This window comes from Somniosus microcephalus, chromosome 5, assembly GCF_052327205.1.
Source record: "Somniosus microcephalus isolate GS21.2 chromosome 5, FLI_Smic_1.0, whole genome shotgun sequence".
NCBI classification, from domain to species: domain Eukaryota; kingdom Metazoa; phylum Chordata; class Chondrichthyes; order Squaliformes; family Somniosidae; genus Somniosus; species Somniosus microcephalus.
Genome location: NC_140991.1, coordinates 296,223,321 through 296,248,600, shown reverse-complemented (window position 1 = coordinate 296,248,600; position 25,280 = coordinate 296,223,321). Strand labels below are relative to the sequence as shown.

General features: G+C 47.1%; 1 protein-coding gene across 4 annotated transcripts in view; it reads right to left on the bottom strand.

The window, feature by feature from the left end:
• glb1 (galactosidase, beta 1) overlaps positions 1-25,280 on the bottom strand; it is a 137,853-nt gene that overhangs the window by 103,464 nt on the left and 9,109 nt on the right. For all 4 annotated transcript variants that reach the window (XM_085989179.1, XM_085989177.1, XM_085989175.1 and 1 more), the window contains exons 5-9: positions 24,129-24,223; positions 11,739-11,919; positions 9,759-9,817; positions 6,525-6,646; positions 1,296-1,336 (exon numbers count right to left, since the gene is read on the bottom strand). In XM_085989179.1, coding sequence (XP_085845305.1) covers positions 1,296-1,336; positions 6,525-6,646; positions 9,759-9,817; positions 11,739-11,919; positions 24,129-24,223 — 498 coding nt within the window. The remainder of the gene's footprint in view (positions 1-1,295; positions 1,337-6,524; positions 6,647-9,758; positions 9,818-11,738; positions 11,920-24,128; positions 24,224-25,280) is intronic.

The window sequence follows — 25,280 nt, the reverse complement described above, 5'->3', positions numbered from 1 at the left end:
AAGTACTTCATTGGCTGTCAAGCGCTTTGAGACATCCGGTGGTCGTGAAAGGCGCTATATAAATACAAGTCTTTCTTTTTCTTTCTTTCTTAAAAAATCAACAGGGATATCAGAAGGAAAAAAAGGACAGCAGAAAGACTGTAAAAGGAGTCAAGGGAGAAATAGCCTCTCCACTGTTGGCAGGAGAGATAGCAGAATGATTTTCTACGTTAAGCAAGAATTCCTCCAAGTGGACTAGTGTATGGGTGTTCTTTATTATGCTATATATATGGTATGGGAGCAGAAACTGAACTGATTGCACCACATTGTACTTGTAATAATCGCGCACATCGCCTGAAACCAGAAGTGGCAAATGATAGCATTGAGCACTGACTCACTGGGGCTGAGAATGTGGTCCTGATGCTTTAGTGCCAGGGCGGCAGAAAATCAGGCACTTACCGCACCTGTGCCAAAATGAGGTGACCGCGCATGAAAATGAGGTTAGCGCGCTTAAATATTTAAAGGCACCCTCAACACGTGCTGGGAGTATTCCATGGATACGATTCGAAGATGAGAGCTCTCCCGGTGTCAAAACTACTTAAACATATCACCATCTCATTTATCGCATTGCTATTTGTGGGAGCTTGCTGTGTGCAAATCAGCTGTCGCATTTCCCTACATCGCAACGGTGACACTTTAAAAGTGCTTCATTGGCTGTGGAGCACTTTGGGACGTCCTGAGAAGTGAAAGGCGCTATAGAAATTTAAGTTCTTTCTTTCTTTGCCGACGTCTTTTACAGTCCTTCTCACCATTTGCCAAACCGCCTTCTTTTGTGTCGTAAGCAAATTTCCAGATTGTGCTCCCATGCCCGAGTCTAAATCATATATCTTGAAGGGAAATTTTAATTTTGCCAACGGACATGTTTTTAGACCTCGTCGGTGTTCTCGTAATATTTATTTCCTGCTGTCACTTTGGCTTTCACGAGCCAGCTGTTAATTATTTTTTGCCCTCGGGTGCCTTTCCAAGTAATTAGTACTAGTAAAACTGTTAAAACTCGTATTGACCCCAGTAATTAGCGATTGGTTCGATGGAAGCTACAATTGGACTCTCATTGTTCCCTTACAATTAGTGATTGGTATTGTTAGTTATTGTTAGTCCCTCACCATTCCCACTAATTAGTGATTGGTACAGTGGAAGTTACTGTTAGCGGCTCGCTGTTCTCAGTAACCAATGATTAGTACTATTAAAGTTAAAGTTAACAGACTCTCGGTGTTTCCAGTAATCGGTAGAGTTAAAAGTTACTGTTAGACTCTCACCATTCCAGTAGGCAAAGTTTGTTCCACCTTCAAACATGTACCTGTAGACGTCAAAATAAAGGTTCAGATTTCAAAAAGAAATTGTAACGTTCAGTTTTTGGAAAGCACAAAGATAATACAAGGATGTGGCGGAGCCACCAGGGGATTCAGGACAATTGGTGATGATTCCTTTAACAGCAATGTAGTGCAACCGTGGGCTGCACCTTTAATGTATCTGTTAACTGTACTATGGCTTCTTCCCTTTACCCTGCGTGATGACGTCATGCCGCCCGTCACGTGATCCGCCAATGGCGGGAAGAACGTGATGACGTCATGACGTCAGCGTTCGGAATCTTCTAGCAGTCCTAGAGAGGCTTTCAACCAGACCAGACCTATTTGCATTGTATCCAGCAGTTTACTGTACAACTTCGTTTGTTCATTAAATTTTATTGTTTTTGATTCTCTGAGTCGCTCTCAATTCTTCAGCTAGGAACCTCCGTTCCTACATTGGTGACCCCGATCTCTTCGAACGGTTTTCGTAGAGGTTACATCATGGACACGAACGCCGTCACCCTCAAACTGCCGCAATTTTGGGAGCAGCAACCTGCCGCATGGTTCTTCCAGGCGGAAGCCCAATTTGCAATCCGGGGAGTAACAGCGGATTCGACCCGTTATTATTACGTGGTCTCCGCCTTCGACAGCGCCACGGCCTCGCGGGTCATCAGCCTCCTCGGTAGTCCACCGGATGATGGCAAGTACGAAGCTTTAAAAGCACGGTTACTGCAAGTTTTTGGTCTATCCAAGTCGGAGCGCGCATGCAGACTTATCTCCATGCCCGGCCTTGGGGACTCAAAGCCATCAGAGCTCATGAGCCAGATGCTCACGCTCTTGGGCTCGGAACCAGAATGTTTTCTGTTCCGCGAGTTGTTTCTCTGTCAGCTACCGGAACCGGTACAGACGGCCTTGGCCAATTCCACGATCACGGACTGTGTCGAACTCGCTGCAGAGGCAGATAAAATCTTCATCACACAACAATGCTGTGCAGCCATGAGGCGCCCATCCCCCACAGGAGCGAAGCCGAGCCCTCCGCCAGTGGGCTGGTGTGCACACCACGCTCGTTTTGGCACGAAAGCCAGATGCTGCCGTCCTCCCTGCAGTTTTTCCCCAAAAATAAACCTTCCTCAGACCAGCGGTTTCCAAGAAGGATGACCGGGCCTAAGGGAGACGCCTGGGTTGCGATGGCCGTCGGTTTTGCAGGGAAACTCCTGTACATCACAGACTCCCCGTCAGGTCGACGTTTCCTCTGTGATACTGGTTCCCAGTGCAGTGTTCTACCAGCGTCAAAGCTCGATCTTCAATCCGGCAGTCACGGTCCCTCCCTCGAGGCAGCTAATGGCGCGGCCATCCGCACGTTCGGGAAGCGAACGGTCCAGTTAGGTTTTGGCGGCCAGCGTTTCGTTTGGGAGTTCACCACGGCAAAAGTCTCACAAGCCATCTCAGGGGCAGATTTTTTTTGCGCCAACGGTTTTCTCGTCAATGTCCGGCACTGCCGGTTGATCAACGCGTCCACCTTTCATACGGTCTCCTGCCACCGTAGCACCGCTGTGTCGTGGTCAGTTGCCTGTGCAGTCCCATCACCGGATGAGTTCGCGCGTCTTCTCGGTGAGTTTCCGGAGCTCACCAGGCCCACATTTTCTTCTTCAGTCACGAGGCACGGTGTGGCGCACCATATTACCACGACAGGATCTCCAGTTTACGCATGAGCTCGTAGGCTGGAACCCGGCAAACTCGCAGCCGCAAAGGCGGAGTTCCATACAATGGAACGCCTCGGGATTATTCGATGATCGAATAGTCCTTGGTCCTCTCCATTACACATTGTCCCTAAACCGGGCGGCGGATGGCGACCATGCGGTGACTACAGACGCCTGAATGAAGCTACGACTCCAGATCGGTACCCAATTCCTCACATTCAGGATTTTTCGGCCCATCTGGCAGGGAATTCAATTTTTTCAAAAGTAGACCTTGTCCAGGGGTATCATCAAGTGCCTGTTCATCCTCAGGACATCCCCAAGACCGCTGTCATCACACCTTTCGGGCTCTGAGTTCCTTCGTATGCTGTTTGGGTTGAAGAATGCAGCGCAAGCCTTCCAGCGTCTCATGGATTCTGTGTTGCGCGATCTCCCATTCATCTTTGTATACCTGGACGACATCCTAATCGCCAGTACCAACAAGAAAGAGCACATTACGCACTTGCGTACCCTCTTCTCTCGTCTCAGCCAGCATGGCCTGATCATCAACCCGGCCAAGTGCCAGTTTGGCTTACAAAGCATTGATTTTCTGGGACACAGAATCACCTCAGAAGGCGCCGTCCCGCTGGCTACAAAGGTGGAGGCAGTGGTCTCGTTCCCACGCCCTCAGACCGTCAGAGCTCTTCAAGAATTCCTGGGGATGGTCAATTTTTACCATCGGTTCGTCCCCAAGGCAGCCCTGTTGATGCAACCGTTGTACGAGGCTCTAAAAGGGAAATCGGGTAAAGACCCCATCAGCTGGACACCCCAGATGGACCAGGCGTTCCTCGACACTAAGGATGCTTTGGCTGCTGCGACCATGCTAGCACATCCACTTCCAGGCGCAACAATCGCCCTTACCACAGATGCCTCTGACTATGCCATCGGGGCAGTGCAGGAGCAATGGGTCGACGGTACGTGGCAACCACTGGCTTTCTTCAGCCGCCAATTGCAGAAGAATGAATGAAAGTACAGTACCTTTGATAGGGAGTTGTTGGCACTTTTCCTGGCCATCCGCCATTTTCGCTTCTTATTGGAAGGTCGCCCATTCACAGCTTTCGTAAACCACAAGCCACTTACGTTTGCCATGGCCAAGACAGCCGAACCCTGGTTGGCTCGGCAACAACGTCATTTACATTTATCTCTGAGTTCACAACAGACATACAACACGTGTCCGGCAAGGACAACCTGGTGGCGGATTGTCTCTCACACGCCCAAGCTCCACGCAGTCCACCTAGGAGTCGACTATGTTGGTTTGGCAGAAGAACAGATGGCAGGCCCTGAAGTGCAGGCATACCGGACCACACCTTCCAGCTTACAAGTTGCCGATGCCAGTTTTCAGGCCGCAGGGACCACACTCCTGTGCAACATCTCGATGGGAGTGCCCCGACCGATCGTACCAGTCAAATGGCGCAGGAGAATTTTCGACGCAATCCACGGTTTGTCACACCCGGGTATGCAGGCTTCCCAACGGCTCATGGCAAAGAAGTTCGTCTGGAAAGGCATGCATCTTGACGTCAGGGACTGGACCAATACATGCGTGAGTTGCCAGCAGTCCAAAATCCAACGCCATGTTAAGGCCCCAGTGGCCACTTTTCCGGTTCCAGAGCGTCGTTTCGACCATGTTCACGTGTACCTGGTTGGTCCTCTCCCTGTTTCTCATGGTTTCACTCATCTCCTAACCGTGGTCGACCGCACCACCAGGTGGCCAGAGGCAATTCCGTTGGTTGCCACCACAGCGGCAGACATTTCCAGAGCTTTCATCTCGTCGTGGGTGGCTCGGTTCGGCGTACCGGCCGACATATCCTCCGACCGGGGACCTCAATTCACCTCAGAGCTTTGGAATGTGGTGGCGCAAGGTTTGGGTACCAAGCTTCATCGCACCACCGCCTATCACCCACAGGCGAATGGCCTGTGCGAGAGATTTCACAGGTCCCTTAAAGCTGCACTGCGTGCTAGTCTTCGTGGGACTGGTTGGGTGGACAGGCTCCCTTGGGTGCTGCTGGGTCTCCACACGGCGCCTAAGGACGACCTACAATCTTCGTCGGCAGAGCTGGTTTACAGCCAACCACTCAGAGTTCCTGGCGATTTTCTTCCTCCTCACACGGAGCCCTGGTCTGCAGCTCAGCAGCTCGTCAGCCACCATGAGGCAGCTAAGAATTTCATCCCAGTGCCTACGTCTCATCATGACCTGCAGCGCTCCCATGTCCCGGCGGAGCTTAAGAGCGCTGAATACGTTTTTATTCATCAAGATGCTCACAGAGACCCGCTCAAACCGCCTTATACTGGGCCTTTTCGCGTCATCTCGTCAGGTGACAAGTTTTTCCACAGTTGACGTCGGCGGCAAGCCTGATTGCATCTCCATCGACCGGTTAAAGCCGGCTCATCTGGATCTGAGCGAGCCAGTCGTCACTGCTCAGCCACCTCGTCGTGGACGTCCACCGTCGACTGCAGGTACAGTTCAGCCACAGCCAGCCACGTCTTCACCTACGCCTGCGGAATCATTTCCTCCGCAGCCGACCACCAGTTCATCTTCCAGCGCTCTGCTCCAGTTGCCAGAGTATCGCAGTCGGTCGGACAGACTCGTCAGACCTCCTTCTCGTCTTACCTTTTCTGTTAAAGACAATTCTGGGGAGGCGCATGTGGCGGAGCCACCAGGGGATTCAGGACAATTGGTGATAATTCCTTTAACAGCAATGTAGTGCAACCGTGGGCTGCACCTTTAATGTATCTGTTAACTGTACTATGGCTTCTTCCCTTTACCCTGCGTGATGATGTCATGCCGCCCATCACATGATCCGCCAATGGCGGGAAGAACGTGATGACGTCATGACGTCAGCGTTCGGAACCTTCTAGCAGTCCTAGAGAGGCTTTCAACCAGACCAGACCTATTTGCATTGTATCCAGCAGTTTACTGTATAACTTCGTTTGTTCATTAAATGTTATTGTTTTTGATTCTGAGTCGCTCTCAATTCTTCAGCTAGGAACCTCCGTTCCTACATGGAAACTCTTTCTTATCCGGCACCGAGGGGACCAGGATGGTGCCGGTTGATAACGGAGATGTATATCTACCGAGACTATTTTTAACAAACAAAATTTTAAAAAATCAAGAAATGTGCAGTATAATTGGGTACTCACCTACAGAATGTTGTGTTAAATGGACCCGAACTCGGCAACATTTCCGGTTATTGAAGTGTTCGGATCGGAAGAGACTTCCGACAGCGCGGGAGAGTCAGATTCCTGTTACAGGGGTATTGAGGTGTTCCGACTTCCGACAGCACCAAGAAGCCGAGTAGTGGCAGTTTGGAGAACAACCCCCACTGACTAACTCGGCCGCCGCGGGAGACTCGGACTCGGCAACGTTGCCGGTTATTGAGGTGTTGTTTTCGGAGTATGATTTTGCCGGTTATTAGAGAATTCCGGATATTTAGGTGCCGTTTGAACGAGAGTTTCCTGTACTTACATGTTAACATTGGCTCCAAGGGCAAGAATTTCATCCAATGATTTAGCAACAATCTCCTTCTTAACCACAGAGTGATTCTGACCCCAGTGATCCAACCATCCTGTATAAAACTCAGAGTTTACCTAGAAAAAGAAAAGTACCTCATACATTACCTCAACATTCGGCTCATACTATTTACCCTGAAAAAAAAATCCCACCTGTAAATGTCACACAGCCCACTGCAAATTACAGCCAAAACCACATTACATCCAACTGCACATCACATTTCATAGCTGCTTAGGTCACAAAAGGACATTTGCCACATTGAACCAACTAATCGCACTCGGCCCCATAGCTCCGACATCTTCCTCTGCTTCGAATATTTATCCAATTTTCCCTTAAAAGATGCATTGGTCTCTGCATCAATCACTTCCTCTGGCAAAGCAATCCATGCTCCCATAACCCTCTGCAGAAGGAAATTTCTCCTAACCCCTCTCAGTGACAATTTTAAACTGATGAACCCTTGCCACTGAATCTCCAACCAGAGGGAATAGTCTTTCCCTATTCACTATTAAAACCCTTCATAAAAGACAATGTAAGAGAGAAATGTAGTCATGTTATGAAATATATTTTGGATTTTTAAATGTTTTTTTGGTTAAACCCATATTTTGGAGTTAGGAGGAAAAATAGTGGATGAAAAAATTTCAGAAAGCATTTTGACAGAACTTAAGGAACCCAGTGGCTAGACTGCATGGAGTGAGACGTACACACTGGAGTTTACCATTTTAAACGTGTAGAAAGGAATTTATCATGTGTAATGATCAGTAACCTGTCATTCTAGAATGGTACACTAGGTGGAGCTGTCTGTTGCTGTATGTAGGAGCTGTATGTTTAAGTAAGGGACTACCCATGATGCACTAGGCTACCCACAAGGCAGTAGTCAAGATGGATGCCTGCACACAGAAGTCCACATGGCTGAATAAAGTGACTAGCTCAAGTTAGCTGTTCATAATGAAAACGTCTAGTTATTTATGAACATAACATCATGGAAAAAAGTTGATACAATAAGTGTGAGAAAAACATGACAACAGAAAGTCAAGTGGCTCAGTCAGGAATTGCGTGCAGACACAAGACTTTAAGTGTGAGGAACAAAAGTGATCCCAATACCGATCCCTGGGGCATCCCTCTAGCCACTCACTGCCAGTTGAAGGAACATCCATTGATTGCAATTCTTTGCTGTGCCCTTTTAGCTGTCGCCCGATCCAAACCATCAATTTTCCTTCATGCAAGGAGTCCCATTTGTCTCAAAACAACTTTTCTTGTGGCACTTTATCAAATGCTTTCTGGAAGTCCATATATATATCTACTTCATTACCCCATCTATACTGCCCATTATTCTCTCAAACAAACTCTGTCGGGTTTGTCAAACATGACCTTCCCTTCACAAGCCCATGTTGATTATCTCCATCAGTCCATGTCCTAAACATTCATTTAATCTTATTTCTAATGAGGGTTTCTAGTCATTTTCATTTAGTTGCATGGCTTCTGTTAGCACCCAATGCGAGAAAGGCTAAATTTTCACTAATGAGGGAAGATTTGGGAAAGGTACATTAGATAATGCAGTTAGTAAAGAATAACTGCAATACAGGAGAGAAATTGAATTGATATTTAAATCTATGCTGATGAAGAAGGGAGCCTTGTGTATCGCTAGGATAACAGGGAGGGTTCATGCTAGTGGTTTAAATGGCTAAACAGGGAGGCGCATAGGACAACTTACCACAAAGGTATTTCATTGTATAAAAATTATAAAAGGAACAACTATCAAGAGATTGGAGAGGAGTATAAAACATAGCAGAGAATAACTAAAATCAGGATTAGGAAAGCTAAAAAAAGGATCAGAAAAAATGAGTGTGGACAATTGCAGCTGTGATGACAAAGGTTTTCTCAGTTTAGTTAGACGTCAGAAAAGATTGCTTTGATCCCAAGCGATTAATCAGGCCAGGTTATATGGGAAGGTAAAGATACGGGTGAAGAGCGAAACAGGTGCTTTGCTTCAGGTTTCCCTTCTGAAGACAACGCCAGTCTCAGCAGGTCAGAATAGGTCTGCTTCAAAACCTGCTTCAATAGCAGCAACTGCAGATACGTCCTTGGCTAGGATTAAATTAAAAAGTCGATCACATTGCAGCACATGATGCCATTTACACCAAAAGTGCTAAAGACAATGAGGAATGCCTTATGCCAAGCGCAAGCTCATGTACTAAACAGCTCATTGAGGTCTGGGCTGGTACCCACGGGCTGGAGGAAGGCTCACATGATTCACTGATAAAAAGGGAAAAAAATTAGGGCTCTGCAATTAGGAGTTTGATACTTATTGTATGGAAGCTGATAGAAAGCAGAGATTTATCATCACTTGTTGCTTCTTGGTGGCCCATTACAATTTAAAACGTGCCTTTCTGCAGGTGCGGGGAAAATAGCTGGCGGCTGCTTTGCAGATCCTTAAATCTGACAGGACTGGCCACAGCCTCCAAGGCCCAGTTTGCCCAGGTGACCTTCTCCCCTGGGTGTCCATCAGGCAGGAAACCAGGGGACTTAATGCAGGAGGCATTTCGACATCACTGCTGCCTCATTATCACTCCATTTAAACGCTCTCGCCTCTTTAAGATGGGAGGTTTCCTGGCCATTCCAAGGCATTCCCCCAGAAGTGCACAGGTCTCCAGTCCAATTTCCTCTGCCTTATGCCCCAGCTCCAGGTACTCTCAGCAAATTAGAGATGTGCAACTGCAAGTCAATTGAATGCTCAAAACCCAGAAGAATTAGCTGAGCGCACTTTGTGAATTCATATCGAGAGAGCTCATCGGGCTCCTTATAGGTTGTAAATGAGCAAGATGTTTCCACTCAAAGTTAAATGTGTTGGGACTCTGCGGTATTCAGGCGCTTCCCAGCAGCAGCAATGTACTCGTGGGACAAAACTCTGCATTGTCTGCCCCGCTCAGGAAGAAAACTTCCAATTCATAGGTTAAAATATCTTTCTTACTCAGCGAGGAACTTGATTACATTTTCCCATTTTATATACTCTTTCATGCTTTCCCTCCTCACTTTAAAAAAGGTCCAATCTCCATCCAGTCAGCAGTATAACAAAGCAATAATACAAATAACTAAACTCCACCAAGTAGCGTGCGGTCTCCTCCCAACCATCTACCTGTTCTCGCAGTAAAATCTGATTGGCTGAAAGCATGTCAGCCAGTTGATGCTTACCATTGGTCCATGAGGTTCTGCATATCTTTGAGTTTTAAATGAGTTAGTCACATTCCCACCTGTCAATAGAACACAGCATTGTACAAAGTGAGACACAAAAAGACCTGATGTTTGACCACTCCACATGGCTCAATACTTTATAAAAGTCAGAAGTATAATCCCGACCGCTTATAGCGGGCGCGTTTCGGGCAAACGCGATTCGCCCGCTATACACGGGAGCGTTATTTCAGTAAGCAACGACGAGGAGCTGAACAGGTTATTGGTACGGGTTACTATAGCTCAGGGCGGGGTCCTGCCCAACACCAGGCCATCCTGCTGCCGAAGAATGAATCTAATAACCAAAGGCTCTTTTCCGAGCCACCCATTGTGCATATGGCAGGGCTGGTTAGTGTCTGCAGAGAAACGCCAAGTTTAGTTTATTGAGCAGTTTGCCTTGCAGTATTTCTGCTGAGCAAAATAGGTGTTTTTTTTTAGCTCCCTATCAGTTTTAAGTTTTCCTTTCTCCTTGTCCAGTAAATACCCATTAGCGGGTCCCCTCTGATTCCAGGATTCTTCCCGTCACACTGACTCTGCTGTAGCTTTGGGTCGGGGCGATTTCTAAACCCCTAAAGGTATCGCCAGCCCTCACACAAGCGGATCAGGAGCAGTACTGACCCCCCTCTCGCCGTTTTAAAAACTTATCTCTGGATCCATTTTAATCTCTCCTCATTTTCCGTATTTCTGCTGTTGAAAGATCAGAGGTTTCATAACAGTTAAAAAAAATTCTGCAAATATTAGACTGTTCAGAGGTGGTCCCAATACATGAAGTGCTCAAAATAAACGGAGCTCTTAAGACGCTATAACCGGCAACTTTGAAATTGATGTTAGCGCCGATGGATAGTGGTTATCACTTTTTTACCGACATAAGCGACCACCCATTTTAAATGTGGACGTTTTAAGTGATGAGGACTGTAATGAATTTGGAACATTTTTGTATTTATAGAATAGAATTAACACAAAAATCTCAGGTTTTCCATTGCTTCACTGAGAAGTTACCTTGTCTGTATTCACATGGATGATTCTTTGCAGGTGGCCACAGACAAACACATTGATGGCTACTGCTGAATTTTTCAACCCAGCCTCTTGAGACACCTTATTGAATGCCTTCTAAAAATGTATCTACACTACATCTACTACATTCCCTTCATTAAGTGGTCACTTCTTCAAAAACTCGGATTAGAATATAAAATGTAAATAATATTTACTACACAATATAAATTAACCCCAAAATCCTTCCTGGAACAAACAGGTAAAAACAAACATGTTACAATAAGTATGATCCTGACCGCCCTGTAGCTCTCCCTTCCCATTCTCACTCCAACCTTTCTATCCTTGGCCTGCTACACTACTCCAACCAAGTTCAACCCAAACCTCAGGATGGTGGCCTCTTCTCCCTCTTGGGCACCCTCCTCCAGCCCACGGGTCTGAACAATGACTACAACTTCAGATCTCAGGAATCTTCCTGATTTTCCTGTTGCATTCTTCCATTCACAACGCACCGCTTTCTCTTCCAGTTTGGAGCTATTTAACGCACTCTTGTCTTGCCAATGCTGTTGCACATGCCTTACTAAGATGGTTTTGATGTGATATCCATCACTTACTTCCTGCATTTTAAAGTCTACTAAGCCCAATAGCTGCCTCTTTGATATAAATAAGATAAGTAAATTGAAATAAAGTAAAAGTAAACCTAAAATAATAAGAGAGAGAGAGAGAAAATGGGAGAGAAGAATGAATGTGGAAACGGAAGACAGGTACAGCGGAAATGGTGATTATAATTAAAAACATTTTTTTTTTTTTACTTGGACAGGCTTAAATATTACAGCATTACTGAAGCAGCAGCAGGGTTTGCTTTAGTGACAAGGGAGGTAAAATAAAACATTTCCCTCGTCCTAAAAGTCGAAGGGTTTTGGCACTTCCAGAAAAATCTAAGTTTTAACGTACCTGGACCAAAATCCACTGTAGCATACATTCCTTGCAGAGCGCCACACTTGAGGTACCCTTCCCCTGCTCCATCCGTTGTAAACAGAACAACCTCGTCGCCCAGGTAGTACCGAAAGAGCTTCAGTAGATGTCGTAGATAGTCATAGTCACAAGCAAAGTAACTACCGTATTCGTTCTCCACCTGAAACAGCACAAGAATTCTTACCCACTCGCCAATTTTACAGTTACATAAAAAAACACCATCCTATTGCACAACTACTGATGGATGGGTCACATTGTCCGCATGCCCGATACGAGACTCCCAAAACAAGCGCTCTACTCGGAGCTCTGACACGGCAAGAGAGCCCCAGGTGGGCAGAGGAAACGCTTCAAGGACACCCTCAGAGCCTCCTTGAAAAAGTGCAACATCCCCACCGACACCTGGGAACCCCTGGCCCAAGACTGCACAAAGTGGAGAAGAAGCATCCGGGAAGGCGCCGAACACCTCGAGTCTCTTCGCCGGTAGCAAGCGGAAGCCAAGCGCAACCAGCGGAAGGAGCGCACGTCAACCCAAGCACCCCACCCACCCGCCCCTTCAACCACCGTCTGCCCCAGCTGTGAGAGAGACTGTAGGTCCCGCATTGGACTCATCAGTCACCTGAGAACTCATTTTTAATGTGGAAGCAAGTCATCCTCGGTTCCAAGGGACTGCCTAAGAAGAAGACTGCTGACAGTTATTTGCTGTCTAAAATACAAATACAAAAAGAAAATGCCGTTTATTACTTAACAATGGCCCAGAAATTTGGGTCGGAGGCTTCCCGCAGGTGCAAGCCCCCGACCTGCACTTACCTAGCGCGCCAGCCGTTGAGCTGTGGGCCCACGTGGGATTCTGATCCTGGGCCTCCTTCAACTGCCGGCACGCAGTGCTTGTGTATCCCAGGGGCACAGTTAGTTCGATGCGTCCCCTGGGATCACGTGGGTCATGGAGAGCCAATGGTAGCAGGGAATGCTTCATTCATAAGTTTGACAGGAAGAGCTGTCAAACCTATAAATACTATAAGCCCCAAAACATCACTAAAACTTCAAATAATTTTTTTTTTAAATCACATTTTAAAAATAACTATAACTTACATGTAATAACTATTTTAAACAATAATTTAAATTTTTGAAAAAATTAATTACATTTTCTAATGGGGCTAAAAATAAACTTACCTTTCTTTAAAGTATTTAAAAATAACAAACTGTTGTGTCTCAAGGGGTTTTATAACCTTACCTATATAACAATTAAGAAGGACTCCGGGGTGGAGAGTTTAGTTAACGGCCATTTTATTTACAATGTGCTTCTTCACTCAATGCACTACATTTCCCATAGTGCATTGCAAATCACCACTACAGTATCCCATGTGGGAAATTCTAATACACATTCAAATACACAACATATTTCCTCCCCCTTAAAATAGAATGTCCCCAAAACAGAATAACTGAAAATGACTATAACTTTGGGAGAGAGGGTAGACCGCCTCTACATTCCGCTAACCCTGGGGATTATTCTGCCCCATGCACACAGGTTAGCACTAACTGTAACTAAGGCGCTCTGGAGGCTGCCTTTCTCTTTGGGGGTAATGCCTAGTCTCAGGAGCAGGCTCTGGCTGGCTCTCCTGTGACCCTGCAGGCGTGGCTTCCTCCCTCGATGGCACAAGAGTGGATGGTGCCACCGTCTCAGGGTCGGACGACCAGTCCCTGCTGGAGCCCCCAGCAGGTCCTTGATCCTCTGTTTCTTGGGTTACCTGTGGCGACTGTCTTGGCAGTAACTGGTCTACATGCCGTCTCCATGTTCGGTCGTCTCCGGTGCGGACTCGGTATGAAATGGGGCCCGTCTTTTGAATGACCGTAACCGGGACCCACCGCTCCGGGGTGGTGCAGTTACGTGCGAGGACATTGCCCCCCACCACAAAGTGTCGTTCTTTGGACCTCTGAGCTCGTCTGCTGACTTGATCCTGCCGATTGGCGTGCACCACTGCTTCTGTGGACGTTGGCCTCAGCAGGTCAAGGCGTGTCCGTAGCTGCCTTCCCATGAGTAGGTAAGCAGGAGATGCTCCAGTCGTAGCATGAGGCGTGTTTCGTATTTCAGCAAGAAAGCATTCAGGCGCTGCTTTAGAGGAGCATCACTTCTTGCCGCTTTCAACGCGCGTTTCAGCGTTCTGACAAATCTCTCCACCAATCCATTCGTGGATGGATGATAAGGCGCGGAGAACATGTGCTGGATTCCATTGCTCTTGAGGAACTCCTCCATCTCCTGGGATGTGAACTGTGTTCCATTGTCGGTTACGATCTGCTCCGGCAGACCAAATCGCCCGAACATCTCTCTCTGAGTCTCGATGGTTTTCTCCGTAGTGGTAGTGGACATTACTACAACCTCCAGCCATTTGGAATGGGAGTCCACCGCGACCAGGAAAATTGCTCCTGCCACTGGTCCCGCAAAGTCCAGATGGATCCGTTGCCACGGTGTCGCCGGCCATTCCCATGGATGCAGTGGCGCTGCTCTTGGCGTATCCCTGGTTGTCTCGCATGATGGGCATGATTTCGCTTCAACTTCAATTTCATGATCCAGACCGGGCCACCAGAAGTAGCTTCGTGCCAGCTCCTTCATCCGGACAATACCACAATGTCCTGAGTGCAGCTCGTTGAGGACATGTTTCCGCAGCTTTGGTGGTATGATCACTCGCATGCCCCAAAGGAGGCATCCTGACGTGACAGACAACTCCTTCCCTCTTGACAGGTAAGGTAGGAGCTCAGTTGGTGCGTCTGACACCCGTGATCCGTCTCCTCGCATCACCCGATCCAGCACCTTGGATAGCGTAGGGTCCACTCTGGTCTCTTTCTTGACCTGCCGGGCCGTGACAGGGGCATTGCTCACCATGTCAAAGTAGAAAATCTTCTGCTCACAGCCTTCAGAGGGCACAGGCAGCGGAAGTCTTGACAATCCGTCTGCATTGCCATGTGCTGCTGACCTCCGGTATTTGATGTTGTAATTTTGAGCGCTTAACATCAGCGCCCAGCGCTGCATCCTGCACGCTGCCAGGGAGGGTATTCCTGTGTGTATGGGGCAGAATAATCCCCAGGGTTAGCGGAATGTAGAGGCAGTCTACCCTCTCTTCCAAAGTTATAGTCATTTTCAGTTATTCTGTTTTGGGGACATTCTATTTTAAGGGGGAGGAAATATGTTGTGTATTTTGAATGTGTGTGCTTTTTCACCCAATGCACTACTTTTCCCATAGTGCATTGCAAACCACCACTATGGTATCCCATGTGGGACAATTCTAATACATATTCAAAATACACAACACAAATCTGTGGAAAAAATGTTTTAATTTTAATTAATTCACCACTTACCTTGTTAAAAGCAGGCCTTGCGCCTGCTTTTTAAAAGTGTAACTGCTGGAGACTTACCCTCCTTGAGAAACCTGCAAAAAAAAGGTAACTTCGATGCGCACGCGTTCGACCACTGAACCCCGTCTTTCAGGGGAATGGAAGTGCCGGTTTCCCGCGCATGCGCAGTGCATGCAGGAAACCGGCACTTCCATTGGACTTACGGGCGAGTACCCCGTGCGTACTCACCCGTGGAGACCCGAATTTCTGGGCCATTAAGTCGATTAATGGTTTGCAAGCCACTTAATTCATAATAACAATGGGACTGTATAACACAAATGTTGCAAAAATCATGAAGTTTATTCAGAATGATCTGTAACCATGTATCGTCGATAATCTGTCCTCACTGGAACAAAGTGAGAAATGGTTTCTGCTGCTTTACAGTATACACTCAAGTAAAATGCATTTACTTATCGATATAAATAAACTTCTGTGTCTAGCGCATGTGCAGAGCATCACACCTGAAAGTGAGTGCATTATTGCCCCCGGTAATGGAGTTTTAATTTAATTTGTTAAGGTTCTTTTAAAGTTTTATTAGTTACAGTCCATTTGTTTAATCACCCAAAACCAGAAGATTACACCAATGGCAGCTTCAGTGGGAATTAAGGGGGAGCAAAATTATCTTGCATACTCGTGTAAATAACTGAGAAAAGGAAGGTAGGTTTGGGGAGGGAAGAAGAAAATACAAAAATAAATAAAAGCAAATACTACAAATCCATTGGATGTTCAGCAAGGATAAAGTATGTAAGTAACTGGAAGAGGGGTTTGGGGAAGGCAGAAAGATTTCGTTATTTGTTTTAATGAAAACAGAAATACAGGGGTATCTGGAAATACAAGCAAGTCCATCTGTATCTGAAAAGCGAAAAGGTTAATGTGTTGGATCGGGACCATTCATCACAACAGGAAACTGGAAGACAAGCAAGCTCCTAAATGAGACTGAACAGAACAAAGGGGGAATGGGGGGGAGAACAGGTAGGTGTCTATGGGAGTGCAGTCGAGCTCGATTAAATAGCCAAAGCGTCCATAATCAGAGAAATAGATAGCAATCTTTGCAGTCATGACCGCAAGTCGCGCATGATCTGCTGACTCCTTGGTGTCAGGGCACGTAGCAGCGAGACAAACTTTTGGCAAGAGGAGGGGAGCAGCTTTCTCATGGTTCATAAGAGAAAGAACTTGCATTTATATAGCACCTTTCGCATCCTCAATGTGCCAAAAGCACTTCACGGCTAATTAAGCAGTTTTAAGTGTGGTCACTGTTACTATATAAGGAAATGCAGCACCCAAATTGTGTGCAGCAAAGGTCCCAGAAACAGCTACGAGGTAAATGAGCAGAAAATGCATTTTAATGATGTGGGTTGTGAAATAAATATTGGCCAGGACACCAGGAGTACTCAAACAACAGAAAATGCTAGAAACACTCAACAGGTCAGGCAACATCGTGGAGAGAGAAACAGAGTTAACGTTTCAGGTCGATGACCCTTCGTCAGAACTGGAAAAAGTTGGAGTACTCCCCTGCTCTTTTTTAACTGATACCATGGAATCTTTTACATCCACTTGAGAGGGTAGATGCGGCCCCGGTTTAAAAGTCTCATCCAAAAGATGGCACCTCCGACAGTGCGGCACTCCCTCAACACTGCACTGACGTGTCAGCCTAGATTACGCGGGAACCAATAACACAGGCACATGTAAGCAGGAATTCTTGTGGTCAGTGATGTGCCTCAATAATTCCGAGACTCGATGTTAGCGAAACAAAACAAGGCTTTTATTAACTTAGAAAGTAACACGTAAGAGAGAGAGGTATCTTCCTTCTGGAGACTGAGGCCAGACTGAGCTAGCTTACAAAAGGGGCCAGGTATGGGCGGAGCCCTACACACACAGCACATTCCAGCACATTCCAATAAACAATACAATGAGGACTGGGGGAAGGGAAATGACACTGAAACCGACCACAGTCACAGGCAGTGATGAATGGAATATTTCATCACAGTCAGACTTTCCAGGGCTAGGTTAACGAGAAAGAGCTATAGAATAATAATCTTAGGAAACATAGGGCTAGAAATTCGGTTGGTAGCACCACCGTTTAGCGCCTAAAGAGGCCAAGAAATGGGGCGCTAGCCAATTTCCGGGCGGGCGCAGGGCGCCTAGCCCCATATTGAGCATGCATTTAGCGCCGGCGCTAAATCTTAGCACCCGCTCATGGACGCAAGCAGATTATGATGTCATTTGAGTGTGCAACGCCTTTTGGGTGCCCCAGACCGGAAATTCAGTGGCGCCCCCCTCCGTAGCGCCTGGCGCTAATAGTGACAGCTTACCTGGAACCTTACCAAGTCACTCTCGGGCTGGAGGAGCGTTATTTAAAGGGGACTGGTGTGGTTTAAAAGCGGCAGCCATTTTTGGAGCTCAACTTCCTCGAGAGCTACAAAGAGTTGCTGAGCTACACACAGAGCCATTTGACCGCTGAGCCAGCGCAGGCAGACGAACTTCAGCATTCTGACCATCACCTTGCTGTTGGTGAGCCTTAACAATGGGGAACCTTCCGGTGGGCACTTATTATGGGAGCTGCATTGGAGGGGAACGTCCTGCTGCTGTATCATCTGCAAAGGGCACTGAGACACAAGGAGGGGCAGGCATGGCCAGACGGAGGAGGGCCAACAGACGTCGCCACACCAGACCTTACGCTGCCAGGGTTTTCCAACAGCACTTTTCCTACATGAATATGTCAGAGGAGCAGTGTGTCAGAAGGCTGTGATTTAGAAAGGAGGTGGTTACTGAGCTGTGCCACCTGCTTCGGACAGAGGACAGATCTGCAGCCTCAGATAAGGTGCAGGACATCTCTGTCGGTGGCTGAGAAGATGCCTGCTGGCCTGAACTTCTACGCGAGCGGCTCTTCTCAGGCTGCGCGTCAGAGGCTGATCAGAAGTAGCTTCTAGGCCCCTCTCTCGGAATGCTTGCTGCCATTCCAAGTACAGGAATGGAACCGGTCTGATACCCCCAAGCCTGTGAAGGGCAAGATGCATGTAAATAGCAGACATGGCCATTGTATAGCAGACATGGCCATTGTAAATGAAGGAAGTGTTTCATTACACAAAATGTGGTTCCTTCAAACACGAGAAAGCTATGGAAACAGAAAGCAAAAGAAATACACTGACACATAACTGCCTCTCACACCCGGGAGACTGTCCAAAACATAAATCACATTACGACCATCTTCCTTGGCCTTGATTCCACTGCGCCAACCAAAGCATCCAATGCCCCATCAGTGAGGCGTTCCGCCCTCTGCCTCACCCTTTCCATGTCTTGCTAGGCTGGTGCGCCACAGGTAGGCTCCCACCGATTTGAAGGCCTACAAGGCAGTGAGTGTGCCTGGTGATGCCAATTGACCTGCCCCTTTACGAGCTGGCCGGCGCCAGTGTGTCTCAGGGAAAGTGATTATTGACAGCACCTGCGCTGCGCCCCGCCGCCGCTAAATTGGGTTGCGCCGCCGGGTTAGCGCCTTAGGAGTCTCGTGCAGCGCCTGATTTAGCGCCGCAATCACCTTCAGGGGTGCTGCAACCCAATATCGCGCTAGGTGGCGCTAAATTGCGCCTGGCGCTAAACTTTGCGCTTCGCCAGGACTAGCGCCCCAAATGGGGCGATACCGAATTTCTAGTCCTATACACTTTACAGTATAGAAGTGATAGGATCACTGGTAAATGCAGTGGTAGAGACAGATGGTATCTGATAATCAAGAAATAGCAGATATCCTGAATAATTTCTTTGTATGAGTGTTCACAGACAAAACCGCTGACTCCCTTGCGAAAGCGAGCGTTGATTTTCCAGAAAATGCGGAGGAAATGTTACGGTAAAAAAGTAATAATAAGGAACTAATGGAAATGTTTAAAGAACTGAAAGACAACAAGGCGAGATGGCCTGTACACAAGGGTGGTTAAATATTCTAGCAGGGATCTTTAGGAAATCATTAAAATCGGGGCTTCCGCAGAGAAAGCAGCTGCATTTATATAGCGTCCTACACATCCCCAGGACATTGAAAAGTGCTTCATAGTCAAAAAATGACTTTTGAAGTGTAGTCACTGTTGTTTTATAGGCAAACACAGCAGCCAATTTGCAAACAGAAAAGTCCCACAAACATCAAAGAGACGAACAACCAGTTATTCTGGGATTTTTTTTTTTTTTTTTTTAAATAAAAGTGCTGTTGGCTGAAGGATAAATGTTGCCCCTGATAATAGGAGAGCTTCCCTGCTCTTTGTTGAAGCACGGCATGGAATAATTTTTGCATCCACCAGAGCAAGCAGACGGTTTACCTCTAGACTTGACTATTCCAACGCACTCCTGGCTGGCCTCCCACATTCTACCGTACGTAAACTTGAGGTCATCCAAAACTCGGCTGCCCGTGTCCTAACTCTCACCAAGTCCCGTTCGCCCATCTCCCCTGTGCTCGCTGACCTACATTGGCTCCCGGTTAAGTAGCGCCTCGATTTCAAAATTCTCATCCTTGTTTTCAAATCCCTCCATGGCCTCGCCCCTCCCTATCTCTGTAATCTCCTTCAGCCCCACCCCCCCACCCCACCATATATCTGCGCTCCTCTAATTCTGCCCTCTTGAGCATCCCTGATTATAATCGCTCAACCTTTGGTGGCCGTGCCTTCTGTTGCTTAGGCCCTAAGCTCTGGAATTCTCTGCTTAAATCTCTCTGCCTCGCTACCTCTCTTTCCTCCTTTAAGACGCTCCTTAAAACCTACCTCTTTGGCCAAGCTTTTGGTCACCTGCCCTAATTCTCCTTATGTGGCTCGGTGTCAAATTTTTTGTTTTATAATACTCCTGTGAAGCGCCTTGGGACGTTTTACTATGTTAAAAGGTGCTATATAAATACAAGTTGTTGTTGTTGTTGTTGTTGTTGTTGTTGTTGAACAGCATCTGAAACTTGGCAGTTCCAACAATGCACTACTCCCTCATAAGTGCACTGAAGTGTCAGGTGAGATTACATATTCAAGACCTGGAGTAGGGCTTGACAGGAATGAAGATCAACAGTTTGAAGAGTGTTCTCGAAAGCTGGCCGAGGCCAGAACACTGAAGAAACAGCTGAATGCTGTAATGGGAAGGTAGCGTTGATACTCTGAGATCCAATTGACCCACAAGCCTTCTTTAGCCATAACGATCAGGTGAACTCAGGAGAATTTACAGGAACAGATAAAAGGTTTTCCGCATCATCAGAAATATAAACAAAAATCTAGATTTCCAAAATGGTAAATTGCACCTGGTTGGGTCAAATGTACCAATCAGGAAGTAGCATACGGGACTGAAAAATACCAATCACTTAGTTTAAAAACCTACATTGTTCATCCCCGATCCTGCTGGCTCCGTGTTTTTAATTGTGCTCTTTTCACTGGCTGGACCTCTGCTTATATTTGATCGCCCAGACTCCGGGATCCATCTGCCATTGGACTGCCCAGCTCTGCTGGACTGCACTGCAACAGTCAGCTGCTCTGACTCTGCTCTGTCAGTCGTTTCAAATTTTAGGAACCTGTTCTAGCCTATAATGTCCATCTCCCACCTGCTGCTGTAACGTACCGAGCTTCAGGACTGTACATCAGTGCACTGCCGGCTTCTCAGCTGTAGTCTGCTCTTCCTTTTCCAGTCACCCAGTCATGCCACGTTTTATTTCCCCCCTCTTGCGTACTTTGCACCCCCCCCGCCCCCCCCCCCCCACCCACCAATCACTACTCCTCTGCCTTCCTACCCTCCTGCTGCCGTTGCAGGCTTGAATCCCCCCTTGAATAAGCCCACAGCTACTCTTTGTGTCTATCTGGCATTCTCCGAATGGCCCATCGAGGCACCCATCTCTGCCTCCTTACGAGCAGCAATCCCAACTGCTCCAATTTGCTCTTTCGCCATCCTTCCCACACACTGCGTCCACTGGGGCTAATCTTGCCAACCTCCTTTAGTGGTTGATGAATAATCACCTTCCCTCTCCACATTTCCTTCCAGAACATCTGTTCGTTCACAAACATAGAGCCCTTGCCATCCACGACCTTATTCCGCATGACTGTCGCAACATCTCGGCTTTGAAGGAAATATGGCTCACGGGTAGTGACACCTTGCGCCTTTCTCAAGCCTCCCCGTCTGCCTATAATTTCCACTACCTGCACCACCCAAACTGCCACAGCTGTGGTGTAGCCCTCATCAGCAAATCACATCTCTCCCACTCCTCCTCTGGTACATCCTCCGTTGGGCACCTCACCTAGTTCCACCCCTCTCGCCGCTCCATTAAAATCTGCATGCTCTACCGCCCCTTCCATCATAAGTTTCTCACCAAGGTTTCCTTCCTCGGCCTCTACACTAAACGACTCCTCATCCTTGCCGATTTCAATCTCCACCTCAACTCACTTCGTCTCCCAAATCCATGCCCACCTTTCCCACAAAGTCTCAATGTTTCAATCTCTCCAATCAGGTTTCTGCCCTGCCACAGCACTGAAATGGCCCTCATCAATGTCAACATCCTCTGCGACTGTGACCATGGTGCACTATCCCTCCTCACCCTCTCTGTAGCCTTTGACATGGTCAACTACACCATCTTTCTCCAACGCCTCTCGTCCATTGTCCAGCTCAGTGAGACTGCCTTTGCTAGGTTCCACTCTTACCTATCCAATCACAGCCAAATCTCCCAGAATTCTGTTTACTTACAAATTTTGTCTCTGATCTTCTGCTGTTCTTTGGCTACCCACCACCCCTGTGCTCGCTGACCTACTTTGACTCCTGGTCCAGCAACGTCTCAAATATAAAATTCTCATCCTTGTGTTCTAATCCCACCACGGCCCCCCCCCCTCCCTATCTCTGTAACCTCTTCCAGCCCTACAACCCTCAGATATCTGTGCTCCTCCAATTCTTGCCACTTGTCCATCCCCAATTTAATCTGCCCCACCATTGGCGGCCATGCCTTCAGCTGTCTAAGCACATAAGAAATAGGAGCAAGAGTAGGCCATTCGGCCCTTCGAGCCTGCTCCGCCATCAATGAGATTATGGCTGATCTTCTGCCTCAATTCCATTCACCGGCCCTATCTCCATAACCCTTGATGCCCTTACTAGTCAGAAATCTATCAACTTCTGTTTTGAATATACCCAATGACTGAGCCTCCACAGCCCTCTGGGGTAGAGAATTCCAAAGATTCACTGCCCTCTGTGTGAAGAAATTTCTTCTCATCTCAGTCCTGAATGGCCTACCCTTTATCCTGAGGCTGTGGCCCCTGGTTCTAGACTCCCCAGCCAAGGGAAACATTCTCCCAGCATCCACCCTATCAAGCCCTGTAATAATTTTGTATGCTTCAATGAGATCCCCTCTCATTCTTCTGAATTCAAGAGAATACAGGCCTAGTTTACTCAATCTCTTCTCATACGACAGTCCCGCCATCCCAGGGCTCAATCTCGTGAATCTTCATTGCACTCCCTCTATGGCAAGTATATCCTTCCTTAGGTAAGGAGAACAAAATTGTACACAGTACTCCAGGTGTGGTCTCACCAAAGCCCTATATAATTGGAGTAAGACTTCTTTACACCTGTACTCAAATCCTCTTGTAATGAAGGCCAGCATACTATTTGCCTTCCTAATGGCTTGCTGCACCTGCACATTCACTTTCAGTGACTCATGTACAAGGACACCCAGGTCCCTTTGAGCATCTGCATTCCCCAATCTTTCACCATTTAGGAAATACTCTGCCTTTCTGTTTTTTCTACCAAAGTGGATAACTTCACATTTATCCACATTATATTCCATCTGCCATGTTCTCGCCCACTCACTGAGCCTGTCGAGATCCCCTTGAAGCCTCTTCACATCCTCTTCGCAACTGACACTGCCACCTAGCTTTGTGTCATCAGCAAATTTGGAAATGTTACATTTAGTCCCCTCATCCAAATCATTGATATAGATTGTGAATAGCTGGGGCCCAAGCACCGATCCTTGCAGTACCCCACTAGTCACAGGCTGCCATCCTGAAAAAGACCCGTTTATCCCTACTCTTTGTTTTCTGTCCGTTAACCAATCCTCAATCCATGCTAGTATATTACCCCTAATTCCATGTGCCCTAATTTTGTTTACCAACCTCTTGTGTGGGACCTTATCGAAGGCCTTCTGAAAATCCAAATACACCACATCTACTGGTTCCCCTTTGTCTACTCCACTAGTTACATCCTCAAAGAACTCCAATAGGTTTGTCAAACAGGATTTCCCTTTCATAAATCCACATTGACTCTGCCCAATTTTACTATTAGCTTCTAAGTGCCCAGTTATTGCATCCTTTATAATAGATTCCAGCATTTTCCCAACTACTGATGTGAGGCTAACAGGTCTGTAGTTCCCTGTTTTCTCTCTCCCTCCTTTCTTAAATAGCGGGGTTACATTTGCTATCCTCCAATCTGCAGGAACCGTTCCAGAATCTATAGAATTTTGGAAGATGACAACCAATGCATCCACTTATCCCAATGGCCACCTCTTTCAAAACCCTAGGGTGTAGGTCATCCAGTCCTTGGGATTTATCGACTTTTAGTCCCATTAATTTTGCTAGTACTTTTTTTTTTACTAATAATAATTTCTTTAAGTTCCTCAGTCTCGCCACACCCTTGGTTTTCTCGTATTTCTGGGAGGTTTTTTGTGTCTTCCACCGTGAAGACAGAAACAAAGTCTAGGCCTCAAGCTCTGCAATTCCCTCTCTAAACCTCTCTCCCTGTCTCTCCTCCTTTAAGATGCTCCCTAAAACCTACCTCTTTCACCGGTCCTAATATCTCATGGGGCTCAGTGTCAAATGTTGTCTGATAACGCTACTGAAGCACCTTGGGATGTTTGACTACATTAAAGGAGTCACATAAATGCAAGTTGTTGTTGCTTCATCAGACTAGATTTGCCCCACCCCCACCCGTCATACTGTTAATCATTCATCATTACAGTATTACTGATCAGTTCAATCAGGAGTTTTAACAGAAAATACTCCGTACCTGTACAGAAATAATTGGTCCATTATTCTGATACAAAAATGGTTTGATCTTGGGCAGGAAAACACTCATCCATCTGTCAACAAACTTGAGATAATCTGGAATGAGAACAAAGATATCAAGAAACATACAGAATAGTCCTAATTTTCAGTAAAGTTACACGATCTGGTGTGGGATGGGGAGAGGAAATCACCTCAACTTGTTGGTCACTTACTTAGTAAAGTGCATTTTTCTTTTATTATTCATTCTCGGGATGTGGGCGTTGCTGGCAAAGCCAGCATTTATTGCCCATCCCTACTTGCCCTTGAGAAGGTGGTGGTGAGCCGCCTTCTTGAACCGCTGCAGTCCGTGTGGTGAAGGTACTCCCACAGTGCTGTTAGGGAGGGAGTTCCAGGATGAAGGAACAGCAATATAGTTCCATGTCTCGATGGTGTGTGACTTAGAGGGGAACCTGGAAGTGATGGTGTTCCCATGCGCCTGCTGCCCTTGTCTTTCTAGGTGGAGGTGGTCACGGGTTTGGGAGGTGCTGTCAAAAAGCTTTGGCGAGTTGCTGCAGTGTATCCTGCAGATAGTACACACTGCAGCCACAGTGGGTTGGTGGCGGAGGATGTGGATGTTTAAGGTGGTGGAGGACATGGATGTTTAAGGTGGTGGATGGGCTGCCGATCAAGCGGGCTGCTTTGTCCTGGATGGTGTTGAGCTTCTTGACCGCTGTTGCAGTTGCACCCAACCAGGTAAGTGGAGAGTGTTCCATCACACTCCTGACTTGTGCCTTGTAGATGGTGGAGAAGCTTTGCGGAGTCAGGTGGTGAGTTACTCACCGAAGGATACTCAGCCTCTGGCCTGCTCTTGTTGCCACAGCATTTATGGAGCTGGTCCAGATGAATTTCTGGTTGACGGTAGAAGATTCGGCAATGGTGATGCCATTGAATGTCATGGGGAGGAGGTTGGAGTCTCTCTTATCGGAGACGGTCATTGCCTGGCACTTGTGTGGCTTGAATGTTACCTGCCACTTATCAGCCCAAGACTAGATGTTGCCCAGATCTTGCTGCATGCGGGCATGGACTGTTTCATTATCTGAGGAACTGTGAGTGGAGGGGCTGAACACTGTAATCACCAGTGAAGAGCCTCACTTCTGACCTTATAATGGAGGGA